Source organism: Megalops cyprinoides, chromosome 20, assembly GCF_013368585.1.
Source record: "Megalops cyprinoides isolate fMegCyp1 chromosome 20, fMegCyp1.pri, whole genome shotgun sequence".
Taxonomy (NCBI): Eukaryota; Metazoa; Chordata; class Actinopteri; order Elopiformes; family Megalopidae; genus Megalops; species Megalops cyprinoides.
Window position 1 is genome coordinate 14,395,497 of NC_050602.1, and position 17,828 is coordinate 14,413,324.

General features: G+C 46.8%; 1 protein-coding gene across 1 annotated transcript in view; it reads left to right on the forward strand.

The window, feature by feature from the left end:
- Positions 1 to 825: 825 nt before the first annotated feature.
- Positions 826 to 17,828, forward strand: part of ptch2 (patched 2) — a 34,685-nt gene continuing 17,682 nt past the window's right edge. Inside the window, exons 1-5 of the mRNA XM_036554080.1 lie at positions 826 to 1,322; positions 4,162 to 4,354; positions 15,957 to 16,146; positions 16,269 to 16,338; positions 16,521 to 16,612. Of these exons, the coding sequence (XP_036409973.1) occupies positions 1,176 to 1,322; positions 4,162 to 4,354; positions 15,957 to 16,146; positions 16,269 to 16,338; positions 16,521 to 16,612 (692 nt within the window). The 5' untranslated portion in view covers positions 826 to 1,175. The remainder of the gene's footprint in view (positions 1,323 to 4,161; positions 4,355 to 15,956; positions 16,147 to 16,268; positions 16,339 to 16,520; positions 16,613 to 17,828) is intronic.

The following is a 17,828-nucleotide window of genomic DNA, read 5'->3' on the forward strand; positions in this document are numbered from 1 at the left end:
TGACAACTAGACCTCGGTTATTGTAAGTGTAAATAATCCCATCAAAGGAGAACAGTGTATCAAGGTCTGGTTAATCCTTTGTTAATGGCGATAGAGCGGACCCCGCCTGCAAAACACGCACCTTCTGGTAAATTAAGTGACAACATAAGCTTTTTAATGGATCAAATCACGTACATGTTAAATTAAGAATATTTTCAAAATTATAGATTGTGCATTGTATATAATGCCGCGCATATATCTTTGATTATAAAACAATAAGAGACTATCAATTAAAATGCAGCAAATATTAAAGAACACACGAAACAGCGCCAAAATGTTGCACTGTTCAGCGTTTGAAGAGAATAGTTGTATAATTTCACACGCGAATAGGCTGCCTATATGGCGTATTTGCACTGCTGAAGAAACTTGACAGTTTTCCCCCCTTTTGCTTTTCGTTCCTTTATAAGCAGTGACATTTTAATGTGCGGCGGAATCTCGATGGTTTTCGTATTGATTTCTTTCATTTTTGTTTTCTATCACTTTCGGGATTTAAAAAGAAAGTTGTAGAATCTGTCGCGTCAATAGATGGTATGTGCGATTGCTTCTTAAAAAGCGAGCTGCAGCATTTGGAAATGTGCAGAGCAGGGCAAGCAGTGTGCTCGGTTTATTGAAAGAGTTCCTCTCTCTGACGCCCCCTCGCTCTCCCCCTCCCCTCGATGATTTGAAGGACTGCCTGGGTGGTCTCCCTCTCTCTCCACTTTGGTGAGCTGTTGCTTAGCAGCTAATAATAGGAGATGTTTGCAAAGTAATTTGCCTCTTCCTTGGCCAATGAGAACCAGAGCACTTTTCCATCAAACCACCCTTTTCAGGATTTGCAAAGGGGCTCTCTTCTCCAAATGTTACTGCAACGGGATCAGAAGCAGACTTAGAGATCTGCTCTAGACTTTCCTCTGGTTTAAAACTTTGTTTTACAAGCTATCAGGACGAATGAAAACTGAAGGATCTATAAGGATTTGGGCACATAATGTTGGGATGGAGTTGCAAGACTTTGGCTCAAGGAAAGACTAGAAAATATTCTTTAAACTTTCACCCGCTGGATGCGCTTGTTCTCTTTCTTGGATTATTATTGCTATTGCTGAATTCGCAGCGTTTGTTCTTCCTCGCTTTCTTGTGCGCTTCGTTTTCTTGTTTGGACTATGGCCTCGGATCTCAGAGTCCCAGGGGCCGGTATTTTTGGAGATTTACCCCCAAGTTATACGCGTTCTCCGCCGGCTGCGAACTCGGATCTGCTCCGGAGACCCAGTTACTGCCACGCTGCTTTCGCATTAAAACAGATTTCTAAGGTGACAAAACAATTCTCTTGGAAAATACGAACGAAGTGTTTCATTCTTTACGGTTTTGTTCTCTTTCCAAATCTAACACGTGAGAAAAAAATCTGAATTTGCTAAATTCTTAGAAAGAAATTAAACGTCGTCCGAATGATGAAGTAAATGGCACGCTAGGGAATGTCAAAGCTTGATTCCACTGTGTAATAATGTGTTAAGATTTCCCTCACACACAGGAGAAGTTAATACATGTCATTTTAAAAGCCTACAAATTTTGTTCGCAACTCTTCGCTTAGAGCGATGGATTAATACATATCGTAAAGCGTATGCGCTCCCATCGCAAAGACAATGAAAGTTGTTCTTCTGATGTTAACTTTGACTTATTGAAATTGCCATACTTACTGCGCGTAGTTGCACTGAAAGGGTATTCTGCAATTTTGTTCTGCATTTGTCTTTATGGCTCTTTGTATTTACAATCGAAAAATTGCAGATTCCACAGAAGCCCGTAGCGTGTGTTTGAAGATGCGGTGGGTCTTTCAGAGGAATTCACTGATTAAGTTTTATCTGACAAAGTATCAATGAAGCGCAGGAACGTTTGGATATGTGTCAAAACTCTGCTCAGAGAAATCAAAACTTATGGCCACATACTGCACCAGAGTGTTCACAAAGTGTCGCTGTAAGTTTGTAGCAGTTCTATCTTAAAGAGAACTAGAGACACACCAACATATCTGTATAATGGTGTACCCCTTTGCTGTTGAAACAGAGATAGTGGAAGACATTGACATGGCATATATAACATTGGGTCAGAGTAGTCTATAGTATATGACTACTACTGGGACAAATGTTACATGCTGTAGTACAGCTACTCCAGATGCACAGTGGTGTCTACTGAAGATGTAACCACCTTCTCAAAATGTCATGTGTGTTCTTTCTAACATCTTCACCACAAAGTCAGCAACTGCCCCTGGGCCAAACACCCAGTAACACATTGCGAAGGGATTGCAATAAACTTTCCATTGTGTCATTTTACATTAATTATGAAAACATATCATGCGTGGTCACTTCTTGGGCAGCCATAGCCTAGTTTAAAGCCACCAAGCACACCAGCTATAGTCATTGATGCAAACTAGGAGGGATTGGAGCTCCAGTTGAAAAAATTAGTATAGGCAGTGTATTGCATTGAAACAGTTCATGGTTGTCCATTTAAAAGTTTTTTGATGAATGACAGAGTATACCCAGAAGTGAAGGAGTTGGGCCTAAGCAGTCAGGAAGTAGATTTCGAGACATTTAAAGTGATATTTATTGAAAATTTTACCAGCTTCATCTGCAGGCCAGTTTGGTCATTTCTGGGATGGTAACCATTTGAAGACAGCTAATTTCTGTAGAGTTGTTGGGATGGTGTTCCCAGAAGATATTGTATAACAACTAGCATGCACTCGGGATGGGTTCATGCTTGTGTTAACTGAATTATGGAACTATAGCAAGCCTGTTTTCCTCAGACATCAAACCGAACCTTTGTGGCCCACTTGGTTCACAGGGAGGGTGAAGAAGCAGTTAAAATCTGTGAACCTCTTGATTCCATTCCATGCATAATCAGGGGCTATGTATTTTAGTTTGTTGCTGGTCATTTTCTTAGTTTTTGAAGAGAATGTTCATGAGTGCATCATGTAGAGGATACCATTGGCCACTGTGGCTCATCAGTTTGGGAGTGTAGGCAGATGTTGGTTCTGGATCTTGTCACAGATTGACATTGCTCAAAGACTAGATCATTGAGGTGACTGCCATGGATAAGGAATGGTCTTGAATGGTTGGAAAAATGACTGATGGGCATCTTTTAAGGCAGGGATTGCAGATTCTATGATGGGTAACGACTTCAAACCACATCTGGTCACATAAATGGTTGATTCTACTCAAGAGCTCATATAATCAAAGCCAGATTGCTGTCACACTGTAATTATATCAAATTGATGGATCAGCAAAGTCACAGAGCACAAAACTAAAGGAATTCTTGGTGTTCTGGCAGTGCCACACAAGTAAAGATTATTTCCTTACATTTTTTTACATAATTTAATTATGAGCCCTGTGAAATATAATGGCATAGCCAAAGGGACTCTCAATTTAAAGGTCTTTCTGTTCTAATGTAGCTTTTTCCCTATATGTTTACAAGGCAGCTCATTAAAGGAATTGAACCCTTCACAATGATAGATTTTCTGAGAAGGAAATGCAATTTCTGTGTACCCCATGGAATGTGTTTTTGTAGAAGGCACAGGTGTTGTTGGAGTTATTGGTGTCTGATGCCAGCTGGTAGTCAATAGCATGCAGTTCCAGTTCAAAAGTGCTGTCCATGTATCCTGTAGGCCACATTGTGAGAACTAGGACTGAAGAAGTGGCAGAGGAAAGTCTTTCAGAGAGGAGCTCTGTGACTAGAAATGACAACATGTACATGCACAAAGTAGTTCTTAAACACATTCACATGATTCTAGACGTTATGTCGCAGCCTAGCAGCTCTACTCACACTCACACTCAAAGTAGACACATATCTTGTTTTACGTTTTAGTACTTAATTCAAATAAAACAGAGGTGCCAAGCTCACTCGTTCTCTTAACAGTAGCATTAGTGTTAACTCTCGCAAAAAGCATTTAGTGTCCTAGTTATGAATGAATGGTGATAAACAACAAAATTGATATATGTGTATTCCTATGAAGTATAGGCATAACATGCATTGTTTTGTTCTACACATTCTGTAGGAGATTGGTGCCTTTGGTTGTAATGAAGACAGCTTCATGTCGATGTGTAATAATTAAAAGTGGTGCATATGTGTGTGTTTTTCTCTCCCTCTCCTCCATGCTTCTCCCAGGGCAAGGCCGTGGGGCAGAAAGCCCCGTTGTGGATTCGGGCGCGGTTCCAGGCTCTCCTCTTTTCTCTGGGTTGTCAGATCCAGCGGCACTGCGGAAAGGTCCTTTTCATCGGGCTGCTCGTGTTCGGTGCCTTGTCGGTGGGATTGCGGGTAGCCGCCATCGAGACGGACATCGAGCAACTTTGGGTAGAAGGTGAGTCAAGCTCAGTTTCGGTTTCTGAAGTGGAGGGGGGGGGGGGTGTTGCGGCAGGGCGGGGTGGGGTGGTGGGGGGGGTGTTGAAGAATGGGCCTGTTGCCCAAGTGAATGTACACTTTGTGCCATCAAAGTGGGGGGCCAGGAAAGAGACAGGGTGCCATTTGAGTTGACACCTCAGTTAATCTTGTAGCTGTAGCTGTTTTTTTTTTTCCTGGGTGGGGGGTGGTAGGGGTGAGTTAACCATTTGTCATTGTTGGATAAATTGGCAAGTTGTGAGTTAGTCAATTGACAAAATTCTTGCTCAACCTTTCCATACATTTCTGATTAGTTGTTTGTATCAGAGCAACAAAAATGCATCTTTTTCACAGTTAGTGTTCTTGTTGTTGTTCTTATTCACTTCATTCTCATTCTTTGGTGCTCCGTTGGCCCCCTCTGTGGTAAGGCTGTAGTAATGTAGCTGTTTGGTTTAGAAAGAGCATAGCAGTTGTTCCTCAGCAGTGGCTCAGGTATTCCATGTCTTGGTCGCACGCAAGCTGCGTTCTTTTTCCCCGCGCATGCATGCCTTCTCTTGTTCTCCAGTCAGCTTGTATTGTTTGTGGTGGCTCCGTGCTCTTTTTTATTTGACGTCCTCCTCTGCGCGCCTCCCTTATCTGTGCACATTTGGGCAGCCCGGAGCTGACGGGTTTTATTTGGTTTTCACACTGCCGAATTCCTTCTAAGCCCCCTAGGCTTTCGCCGCGCTCCTGATCCCAGGAGCAGATGGGCTGTGTGAATCGTTAGCCATCTTTGAGGCCCTGACCCCCCCAACCCCCCCCCCTCCCCTCCGCTCCCTGTGTGGTCCTCAACTATTCTTGGATTCCATTCAACAATAAAGGCACCCCCTTTCTTAAACAAAAAAAGCAGTGAATACCGCTGAAGTTTACCCACCTGTTTTGCACACACTAAAAGAGTCACAGCAGTTGTAATATAAACACACCTTCATTTATATCTTCCTCGACACATTTTGCTGTTTACTTATATCATAAACCAGTTGTGGGGGGAAATGTAGAGAGGGGCTTCTCGTTTTTGCTGGGGAATGTTTCCCTTACAAATGTCAGCACTCTCTTGCTGTGCTCCCGACTGCTTGTTGGGACGCATGTATTTTAGTTTTGACAGTGAAGGTTCACACTATCATGGTCTTGTGTTAAAACTGAGCCTTGGCATCTGTTCGTTCCCGGATTTATTTTTCTCATGCGTGTCGCGCATTCTGCAGTGTGCGGACGTCTGCACGTGTTCTCGGTGGTCTTAACATCGACGGAGGGCTGAGGGTTTAAGCGAGAGAAATATTCAGACGTCGCTGCAGGAATTGTGTGTTGTTTTAAAGCAGACGTTTGCCGTGGAAATCCGAGGACAACATGCCAAAAGCTGAAAAGAGACGCTGTGCCTTTAAGAGGCAGTGCCCGAGTTTCTAAAGTTTCTGCCTGCGTTGTTTCCCCCAATAGCCCATTGACAAAGCTGCTCAGAGCTGAATGGAGAGTAAGTGGTTTGGTAACAAGGAGAGGTTAGTTCTCACACACACACACTTGCGCGCGCCTGCATACGCACACACACACGCACGTGAAGAGAGAGATATATTCTAACGGTGTTGACTGGAAAGTTAAAGCTGTTGCATGTGCAGATTATGCTCTGTGGACCGTCTAGAAAGGAACAACGGACATGCCGTATAATATGACACTCTTTAGGAGCTGGGACAGGAATTCATTAGCAATTCGTTTTCACCATGCTCTGTCTTCCAGTGGAGGCTTTGCTTACTTCAAAGTGTCAACAAATATTTAGAAAGTGGTTAGGTTTTCCGGCCTGGTTGATTTTGTTTTTTAAGACAGACAGTACAACTTTCATACCACATTACATAGTTAACGATTTCAGTTGGGATAACGTGCACTGCATACTGCTTTGGCTAATGTTGAGATTGTGCCATACCCAAACTCCAGGAGCAATTGTGTTGTGCTGCTTTATGCTTGAGAGTATTACCCGCGCAAACATACTAACCCTCTTATCAGAGCTTTTCTCTAGTGTTTAAATATGGACCTTGTGTATGTAGGTTTACTTGTAGAATTTGTGAGTGATATTACACCCTTGCCTTTATTTCCCTCCAAAATAACACTTGTGACAGGGATTAACATGGAGGTGGATTCACCTGGGGCATGTACAGTGATTAAGGGATGTTTAGTGGCATTCCTATCCAATCAGCCTGGTCAGCACACACAAAGGCCAGTGAGGCTGTCTGACCAGGCCCCAGTATTGCGGTTTTGCAGTTTTAAGGGTATTAAAAGTGTCAGACCTTATGTTTACTGCACTTCTGATGAACCTGCAAAGATTTCTTTCTCTCTGCTGAAGTCTTGCTTCCTGCCCCCTCTGAAGTGGTCTGTTAGGAACTGAAAGTGCTGAGGGAAAGCCTCTTCGGCTGTCACTTACCCAGCTGTGGCACCGGGAGCATATGCCTGTCATATCTGCAAAGACAACATATGCCCCCCTCACCCCCCCCAACCCCCATCCCCACCCCGCTAGCCACCAAGTGTGGATGCCCAGCATGTGAAACAGGACCACCAGGATATTTTTAATTGCTTCCTCCCCAGTCCTCCGAAACGACGTGTGAAAACCACGAGCGGGGCACAGAGGGACATTTCACCATTGTTGTTTTTTTGCGCCGCTGCAGACCCGTTTCTGATCCCCCTTCCCCGAACCCCCACCGCAATCTCGGTTTTGCTCCATTACATGTTTTTTTTTTGTTTTTTTGCGTGCATGCATGTCCCCACTCGGAGCGTCGAGCACAGGGGGCCTGTGCCTTAGAGTGTTGGGGGGGGGTTTGGGGTGCGCTCACGCACAGGCTGGAACATGGCAGGGGCCGGCTAGCTGCTCTTCCCAGCCAGCCAGCCAGCCAGCGCGTTTGCGGGCTGGAGATTTTTTTTAATTGGGTACAGCTTGTTGCTTGTGGAAGGAATTCCACCCGTATGATGTGTCTTTTTTTGTTTGTGGGAGCTCAGCTTTGAGCCTCCGCTGTAAACATTGCGGCAGGAGTGTGCACCGTCAGGAAAATGGGAGGTGTGTGGGGAGGGGGGGGACAGTATCAGGGATTGAGGAGGGGGGGGGGGGGGGGTGAGAATCAAGGACACAGAGAAAGAATTGGCAGGCCATAGGGATGAATGGACAGAGTCTGGAGAGAATGGGACCCTGAGTGTATTGTCTAGAGGAAGAAAAGGCCATAAAGAGAAGTGTGGGGGAGTAAAAGCACTGGAGAAAAATTGCAGGGCCTACCCCTTCCTCATTTGGGTCCCAAATACAACACACTGGATCTGCTCTCTCAGGGCATATTATCAGGAGATTGGGCTTCCCTTATTACCTGGAGTATAGAAAGCATGCTGACAGATCAATTTTTCTCAAATGCATCAATTTTCAGCATTGTACGTCAAAGAAACAGCAGCGCTAATGCCAGAAAGTATTCAATACTCGTTGGTTTTGCAGTGGTCTAGTCTGGATTGGTGCAGAGCTTTCGGTTGAGAAGATATCAAAAAAACAATACAAAACAAAAAAAAAAAACACTGGCAATGTGTTTGATCAAGACTGGGAAACATCACCCCCAGGCTCCAAACCCAGCCATGGACCCAACTGACATCTTGCTTCAATATCAGTGCGATCCATATGGGAATTTTCACATCCCTTTCTTTTCTCGGGGAAGGGAGCGAGAAAGAGGCATTCTCACGTTGACAAACTGCCAGTCAAAAGAGGAGCAAAAAGACTCAGCTTTCTGGTTGATCCATCTCTCAGGCTGATGAACTGAGAGAAATGTTGGAATCCGTGGACTAAATCCTTGGGATTGAGGAACTATGAGGAAGTGAGTCGAATAACTTTTTTTCCAAGATGAGGACGAATACCTATTTGCATTATTTTAAGTAAGGAAGTAAGGAGCAATACACAACGGTTGTTTCCAGCTAATTCCCATAACTGGATGAACAAAATGAATTTAGATCCATAGGCCTCCCATGTTTAAATATTGATGTTAAGAAAGTCATTATAAAACACCTACAAGGTGGCACCATTTCTGAATAACCAACTCCTTCAGCAGCAAATGAAACAGCTTATTTGCCCATATGTACTTATTTTGTCTATTCATTTTTTTGTATTCCCCTTTTTGGCACATTTTTTTGGTTGCATGAGGTGAACTTGACAGAATGTACACACAGGCAAGCTGAGTAAATATTCCAAAAAGCTCGCGGTGATATCCTGGTAGTAGGCCTCTGTATGTTTTATAATGAGACTGTGTCATAGAAGAAAGAGAGAAGAGGGCCTCTCTTCTTTCACACATATACACACTGCATGAATGGAAGACTCCATCTGGAGAACTCTGAGCACCTTCCAGAGGGCCCGAACAGACCTGGCTTTCGGAGGGAAACCTGCAGATATGTCGGCGTTTGGAGCGGTTATCTAAACAAAAAATGCGAAGTAAATGCAATAATTCATTAGAAAATACACAGTCTTCCAGTCCGGGGCCTGGTACAAGAGAAAGAAAGCTCTATGAAGCATTATCGGAGGTGAATGGCAAGCCACAGGGCCCCAGCTACATAAATAAACTCTAACTGCTGAGCCTCAGACCTCACCAGTAGAAAGAACAAACAAGGCCAGAGTCAGCCTGGGTCAGTTGAAAATGTTTATTTCACCCCCCCCTTCCCTCCCCTTCTCGCCTCACTCCCCACCATCACTACTGCAGCCCAACCCCCCACCTCCTCCGAAAGTACAGCCGCACTCAGTGAGAATAAAACTAAGCCGTATTTTTAAATGTCACCTCATTATGTGTATGGGGTGTAAACGTGGGACGCTGCTGGTCTCTCGCCATCCTAAGTAGCTGTATGTAGATGAACCCCTGGGAAACACAGTGGCAGCATACCATAGGGTGCTGTGGGAAAAACCCCCACCAAATATCAAAGCTCTGCTGTACATAAGGTTGTGTATTGTGACAGGGCTCTCGAGTACCAGTATTAATGTTAATAATGACTGGGATGGTTCCATTTCCTATTGGCTAATGCAGATGGGATACTAAGGTAAACACACAATCTCCTTTGGATCAAGTTACATTTCTGTATATCTGCATTTGATGGTTGTAAAATAATGATAGCAATTTTAAAAGACAGAAATGTGCTTGAGCTAATGCTCAGGTGTTTTGAAAGATCTTGTTGGTGGAGTGAACTCGTAATTCAATTCTGGGGAGGCCGATTAGATTGTACTCTTCAGAACACCAAAACAGCCTCTTTCACATCTTCTACAAAGTTCTCAATTTCATTCATTTTGACAGTTTTTTATTTCCTGCGAAGAAAGATAGTCCTCTGCGGTTTGCAACAAATAAAGCGACACCAGTCACCTTTTTGGGAAGATATCTCCCCATTTTTCCTCTCTACACCGCTTTCCCCCTTCAGAAAAAAAAAAGAAGGAAGAAAAACATTTTCTTGGTGCTCAAGGGAAAAAAACAGCCCTTGGGCTCAATAAATTCATTTCTGGTCTGAATGAAACCAGCAATGTGGAAAAATTTTGCCTTTCACCAAGGGATGAATGTATGTTTCAACCACACATTAAGCCGCATTAGCAGCCAGTGGAGTGCCTAATGTGACCATTTTTCACAGCAGCCAACACTAGGGATGATTAGCATAATTAGTACAGGCAAGGCTATACATATGGAAATGGCCAGTGCCTAAATGCCAACACCAGTGGAAATTTATGTCAACGCTGACAGAAGTATCAAGTCTGAATAGGTCCTAACTGAAAGTTATTTTTTATTTTTTTTTCCTTGTACCTTAACAATTTTCCCCAAACTATATATCTGAAGTCATCTTATTTTTAGGAGTGTTTTTTCTTTTTTTTAAATGGGAGTCAAATTGTCCCAACTCATCTGATAATTGAGTCTTTTTCTTCAGTTCTTTCACTCTCTCTGTGTCCTTGTCTGACACACACACACACACACGCTTGCGTGCAGGCAAGCACACATACACACACACACACATGCGTGCACGCACTGTATTTCTATAGTTAAGGTATGGCACCACCCCTCCTGTTTTGCATAGTTTTGTTGCTAAGAAAGCCTGAGTCCTTTTACTTTTTGTTGTGAAAGTTTCTCTTTATTTTTTCCTGTTTGTTGGGAAACATCTGAAAGACATTCAGGGGGGAATGACAAAGGCCCGTATTCATTCTCTGCAGTCTGGGTTCTTTCTGTGGGGCGTTGAGGTGGAGCACCCATCTGCCACCGGGTTGTAGCGAAACGGGGAGGTGCGTTTGGTAGGGGGGTATTTTGGAATGGGAGTGGAGCTAAAGATTTATTTTAAAAGACTTGTTTTGCTGTGCAGGGGCCAAATCATCCCCTCTTGTTTTCGTAATGTGTTCTTGAAAGTGTTACGAGCGAGGTCTGATTTTCTTAAAGGATGATAAAAAAGAGAAGGGAGTAAAGGACAGGATGAATTGGGGGGGGGGGGGTGACAGGGCCCAATCTATTGAGCTGGACTAATGCAACTTTTGTGTGAGTATGTATGTGTTTGTGTGTTTGTCTGTGTGTGTATGTGTGTGTGTGTGTCTGCATACGAGTTAGTGTGTGTGTCCCACCATGGATCATTGCTCTGTATTTTGCTTTGGTGGTTGAAACAGGTAAAAAAAGTCTCTCTTTCAGGACTCTCCCCAGTGGGACTTCCTCCAAAGCTGCATGGGTCCTTTCAGTGGCCTCTTAATCCAGCTAATCTGGCCCACAACACTGTGAAGGTGGCCTCGGCCCTGCCGAGTGCACCAGGGACCAGAGCCGGCTGGTGGGCACTAGCTGTAAGCCTGGCTGTGACGACGGTCTCGCCCACCGCACCATCTGGCGAGACACTGCTGCCTTCTCTGCTGTTCAGCATCAGGGCCTGGAAAAGGGCAGGGGGAACGTGGTACTCAGGTGATAGGGTGAGAATCTGGGTGGAAAGGGAGAGGTGTCTTCTGTGATTGGATGAAAATTCAGGCAGAAAGGGACGGGGGTCTCTGGTGATTGTGTGAGGTTCCGGGTGGAAAAGAGCATGGGTCTCTGGTGATAGGGTGAGGTTCCGCGTGGAAAAGAGCAAGGGTCTTCGGTGATAGGGCGAAGATCCGAGCAGAAAGGGATTGGGGCTCTGTGGTGAGAGAGTGAAGATCAGGGCTCTCTTGTTGATCGGCGCTCTATTCAGGGTGAGGGGGCCGTTGCGGTGGATTTGATTGATTGGTCCTGGTGTGACCCGTGAGCAAAGTGCAAGCGCCGGATGGCAGCAGAAACTGCAGCCGGGTCACTTTGATCTGCCTCGATGAGCAAACGCCATCTCTGGGATTGATTAAACCGGCCTTCGGTGATACTCAGCAAAATGAAATTGACCATCGGTTCAAATTGATTAGTGACAGCATTGGGGGGAAAACAACTTGGGGGTGAAGGCTGGTATAGTGTCACTAATTAATAACAAATGGCTCACTTTTGAACTTGCCACAGAAATGATGAGTCATTTGTTTGTATGGCATGTAAAAAGAGCAATATTATGACATTACATTGCTGTAAAGCTTGTACTTCTATCTCTTTGCCAAACCAATGCCGCTTGATTCTTTCCTTTTATTTTTGAAAGGGTAGGAGCATAGTGACCATAGCAACCTGATTCAATATTCACGCTCCCAAGTATTTCAGCATAGTCTGTTTTAATTCCTAATTCAGTTTTCTATTGCATTTGTGCTCTATGGCACTGTGCAATCACACACTGTTCTAAACTCCACATCTAATTTGATATTTCCAGTTGAATTTCATGCACCTTGGCAGGATACTGTAAAAGAGGGAGGTTCAACGAATGGGAAAATTGGAAATTCAGGTGTACTCAACCATGTAGAAAGAGCATTTATATATTTGAAACTTTTTCTGTCAGTATGATACGGGTGTGTAGAAAGGGGATGGAAAGGTAAAGAGGGAGCGGAGTTTTATGGCAAGGGGGAACTTCATTGTTATTGGTGGTTTCTGAGTGGTGGTGGGGGCGGGGGGGTTGGGGGGGTAGTGAGGCTGGACATGAGTGAGATTGGAACTGACAGGGTCCAGCGGTGGGCTGACACTGAGGAGCAGGGGGCACCATCTCCGCGCTTAATTACATGTCACTTTCCATACTGCCCACCGCCAGGACCCCCGATTCGCCTGCCTGTCGCCGGGTGGGAAGTCCCCTCCTCTTGAAACCTGCTACCATTGTCTCCCGAGGCCAAGCCGGTGGCCCTCAGAGCCTCAGGCGGTGACGGGGACCTGGGCCTTACGCAGGCGACGCTTGAAAGGAGGACCGACATCACCCCCCCCCCACCCCGTGTCCCCTCCGCGTGGTCCGACTCCTAACCTCTCAGTTCCTCGTTTCTTTTTTTTTCATGCTCTGCTAGAAAAATGAGCTGGAACCACCTCATGGTTAATTGGCCTGTGATGGTGATGTCACCCTCAGGGCTGTGAAAAGAGGTTAAAGGGGAACAGAGGGAGGGGCTGTTTCTGGAGGAGGGGCGGGCGGGGTGGGTGGGGGGGTCTTTGCGATAGAGGCTGCCTAGATGACTGCCTGCGATAACAGGCTAGGCCCTGTCCACACTTGCACTCCCAGTGTCCTCGGCGATGTCTGGAAAGCCCTCCTGTGAGGGCTCTGCTGTGTAATGTGGTGCTTTTGAAATAGAGCTGACCAGGGCTGGGGAGGCATAAAACAGTTCTTTTAAATTCAGCCGGGGCGAAACACCGGCGACTCCAAGGAGGAGACTCCATTTACGTTTGCCAATTGCAGTCGCTGTATTATCGTTAACAGAGCTCGCCTTGCACGTTGACGAGCCAGAACCCCCCCCCCCCCCCAGAATGTGTCTTTTTATTTCTTTCTTTTTTCCGCACTCTGAACGGTTTTTGGGCGCTTGTCTCTTTAAATGCGAGAGGGGTGTAACCACCGAGGGAGCTGGCTGCCGAGCTCCCATCTGGTGAGTGGCTGAGCAGTGGCTGAGTGGCGGGGCCCAGTCGGGCCTCTGTCTGGGTGGTCCAGATGGGCGGAACGAGACACAAATAGCTATAATTTACTTCAGGAGCCCTGTAATTACAGGCCCAAAGATTGAAGCTCAGTTCCTGCAGATGCCCAAATGCATTAAATATGAGCAGAATGCTTACGCTGAAAGAAAAGGGCGCAATGTGTAGACGTATTTATTTTACCGGGACCAGGGTCTGCGGATACACACTTGTGTGCATGCACACTTGTGTTGGTTGCATACCAGGTACTGAAAATGAACCTGTAAAACTGATAGATATTTGCGTAGGATACGAAAGCATTATGATGTTGTATCTGTCCAAACTGTGAATACTTCTAAAATGACACTGCATCAGAGTGGGATTCCATCTTGCAGAGAAGCCCCTATCCCTCTTTTGTGTAAACATCTCTCCGAATTGCATTTGCAACAAGGTCTGGTGTTGCACAGCTACTAATTATTCTGAAATCGGTTTTTAAACCGCCGGGGGAAAAAAGGCAGCGAGAAGTCAGAAACAACACCATGACTGAGGCTGTGGAGTATGCAGGGCAGAGCACCAGTTCCTTTGGTTGTCCGAGGCCAATCAGGAATTGAAGTTCATAGGGGGAGAGAAAAAAAAAGCGGTAACAGGGGCTGGATTGAGGTGTTGTTTTAAATGAGTCCGGGCTCTCTCTGAGCACCACCGTACATTCCAGCTCCGGCCCTCCATTTGAAGGGCCAGCAGAACAGAGCTGGGGTTGGCGGGGGGGGGCTTCATCAATTAGAGAGGCCGGGCCAGGAGTGGGGGGGTGCTGGGGGCGGGGGGGGGGGTTTGGATGCGGCGAGCCGCTCCGGGTCCCGTCGTATGTGGGTGCACGGAGGGGCAGCCGGGCTCCCTGTGATTCTGCGCGGCGCGTTTCATGTGCCTTTGGCGTGCCCGCAGATACCCCGCTCGCTCCCTTTTCAGGCCGGTCCCCCCGTTAATTAGGGGGCTGGACTCCGGAGCTTCCTCTGAGGGCTTTGATGCTTTTCATCCCAGGCCTCGCATACCACATCAACAGGGCTTCTGCCCCTCGTTCTTCCAGAGTCGTTCCCCCTCGCCCCCCCCCCCCACCACCATCACCATCCAGGCCCTCAGTTCCTTTTGCCCTCCGTTCTTTTCAGATGTTCTTATATATGTGATGTTAGGAGTCTGCAGCAGCAGTTGACACCCCTGGATACTCCAAAATGTGTCTGTCCCCTTTGTATTGGCAGAGTGCGTACCCAGGGCGTCCTCCCCCATGACTGTGAAACAGAACATTGACTGGTGAAAATCTAGGGTGTGTAAAGCAGGGCAGGTGGCAGTACTGGCCTGACGGGACGTGGGCATAAGGGTTCGGTTGTGGAGGCCTTTTCCCAGACGAGACACATCTGTTCTGCAGGAGGAAGCCAATGAGCAGCTTTGACTCATTCCCCTTGGCCAGACTCTTGTGTCTGAAGTGCCTTCAAACTCGAGCTGGCAAGGCTGGTGCAGGAGTGTATGTGTGTGTGTGTGTGTGTGTGTGTGTGTGTGTGTGTGAAAAAGGGCCGCCGTCATCTGCAGAGTTTGCCTCTGAGCTCATGTGTGGGGTTGCATACGCGCCGTCTGCGTCAACTGCGCAGATACCCTAGCCAGGCACAACAGGTCCAGCTGCTTAGGGGAATATATCTCCACAAAACCGGCAGTGAGTTTTGCCTGCGCTCTCCCTCTCTCTCTCTCCCTCTCTTCCCCTCTCTCTGCTGTGGGTCTTTTTCCCTGGACTCCAGCCAGGAGTGCTGTGGTTTGAGCTGCACAGCTATGTAGGAAGTTGGAGAATCAGTGGGAGTCTGGAAGGTTGTGTGTGTGTGTGTGTGTGTGTGTGTGTGTTGGGGGGAGTGGTGTGGAGAAAATTAGAAATTACCACGTCGAAACTCTATATAAGTCAAACTCGTGCATAATTATTACCTTGGTCGCTGTAATCCTGCAAATCCTAAAAGCCTGGGTTGGAAATTCGAGCAACATGTGTGCTCAAAGCCACCAGCGGTTCCTCTTACAGAGGCCACTGGGCTGTGGATCAGGCCAGAGTGACACTGGAGGATTTGGAATGAACTACAGAGTATTTCAGGTGGAAAGACGCGCTCATCAGCCAATTTCCTTCACCCTCGGAGAGGTGGTGTCCCCTGCCTCCTGGAGAGACAACCACCTCACCAGATGGCAGAGAACTGGAACATAAGTAACAGGACAGAAGATACCCCTCCCACATAAACTCTGACTCTAAACCCCCACCACCACCCCAACACCAGTTCTCAGAGCAGCCAGTAACCTGGTGAAATTAGGGAAAATTCTGTGTATTACACAGCTCTGCTAAATGACTCTCATCATCAAAATTGCTTAAAACATAGGCTTGAGTTGAAACTGGTGTGGGAACATTTTTCAGTTGATTGTAATTGCCATTAACATTTCATGTGATTTATTTTTGTGGTGTTTTGTGGTTTTGTTTTTGCTTTTGACAAAGATGTGTTGTCCTAGGTCCACCTTGAAAGGATGTGAAGTATCTCCAAAGCTCAGTGTTTACGTTTCTGTCTCTCCCTTCTCTCTCAGCTGGTAGTCGAGTGAGTCGTGAGCTACGCTACACCAAGGAGAAGCAGGGGGAGGAGGCTGTGTTCACCTCTCAGATGCTCATCCAAACGTCCAAACAGGGAGACACCAACATTCTTACCCAGGAGGCTTTGCTGCTGCACCTGGAGGCCGCGCTGGCTGCCAGCAAGGTTCAGGTGTCTCTGTACGGAAAGTACGTCGCTCCCGTCTCAACACAAGCATTTTACTGTGGTTAAGTAGACATTAAGCTTTGCAGAAGACAGAAAAGGTTTTGCGAGAGATGGAAACTAATGTAGTTTTGTGCCCTCTCCTTAGGTCCTGGGATCTCAATAAAATCTGCTACAAATCTGGCGTCCCCATCATTGAGAATGTCATGATTGAAAGGGTGAGCACTCAGATTCATTCCTTCAACACTGGCTGTACCCTCTGCTACAGCTACAGAGCCTCCTTTTGGTTTTGTTTCAATGTTTTGCTACTGGAGGGGGAAAGGCCTCGTGCGGCTCTTGTTGATGCTCCAGCCCGTTACCGGCCGACACCTGAGCTGCCTTTTTGTGTCTGCCTTTCCAGATGATTGACAAGCTGTTCCCCTGCATGATTGTCACTCCGCTGGACTGCTTCTGGGAGGGTGCCAAGCTCCAGGGGGGCTCGGCCTACCTGCCGTAAGTTACCCCGCTTCGTTATGTTGCCTGGGTTATGCGGTGTTGCCTCGTCAGCAGCGTGTGTACCCCTCGTCCCGGCCTTGTGCTCCCGTATTACGGTGTTTCACTGCTGGACCCCAGGACTGCCTGGCTGAAGGCCTGCAGCAGGGTTGTGCCGATGGGGTCTCCCTCCGCGGTTGGCACGCGCTCTCGTAGTGAGACGCCTCAGTTTCAGACCAAACACAGCATTTGGCTGCCATAACTGAATGACAGGTTTGAGCGATGAAGCTTCTGGCCCGCCGGAAAAGATTGGGCTTACATCTCCTGTGGTGGCCCTATTACCAGGCCAGCCAGGGAGCTCACCAGGCCTAATACCCCCCCCCCCAACACACACCCCCCACCCCTCCTCTTCAAACCACCCTAGCCAGGGAAAGGCCCTAGTGGAAAGGGGACAGGGAGAGGGAGGGCAGGGATGGTTGTTGGTGGGTGGGTGTGTGTGGGGGGGGTTGGGCGTTTGGGTCAGACAATGGTAAGCATTCTTTCAGTTTACGAGTGAGTGTCCATCAGTGAGGGGGCCCAGGAGGGGGGCGCAGCTTTGTCAGCAACGGGTAACACCGCATTCTCATGGTAATCGCCAGGGCTCAGAGCTGTAAGTTGCCCAACAAATAAAATGGGCATTATTCAGCCCGCGGGCCTATAGGGAGCATAAGAAATTAAGAGTTTGGAGTTTGGTTATGCAAGCCCCCTGGTTACACCAAATGCTCCCTCTCCTCAAAGTATCACTTGTTGCAAAAGGGGAAATGTTGGCTGAAACAGATGTCATTACATAAATGTACTTGTTCTGATGCTGCCAGCAAAGGTTCAGGCATGCGTGTGATGGATAATTTCTTCTGCCAAAATATAGGTGTAAAGCATCAGAATGCCCCTGCAGAAATCAGCTGGCATTTCTCTCAGGTTAAATTAAGTTACTTTCTAAATGCAGTGCTCCTGGATGCATTCCCCATCAGCCCATAGAGGGTCCCCTCCATGGAGGGACAAAGTAAAGAGCAAGGTGCTTAAAACGATTAAGCGATTCCACGAGTATTGGCATTAAATCGCAGAGTGTGCTCAAACACGTCCTTTAAAAATGTGGCCGCTGTTGTTTATTTGCCGCAACTAAAGAGAGCCGGGGCTGGCCCACTGAAGCCAATGTCCCCACTAGCTTCCGCTTCAGTTCAGCCGAGTTCTTTTTTTTATG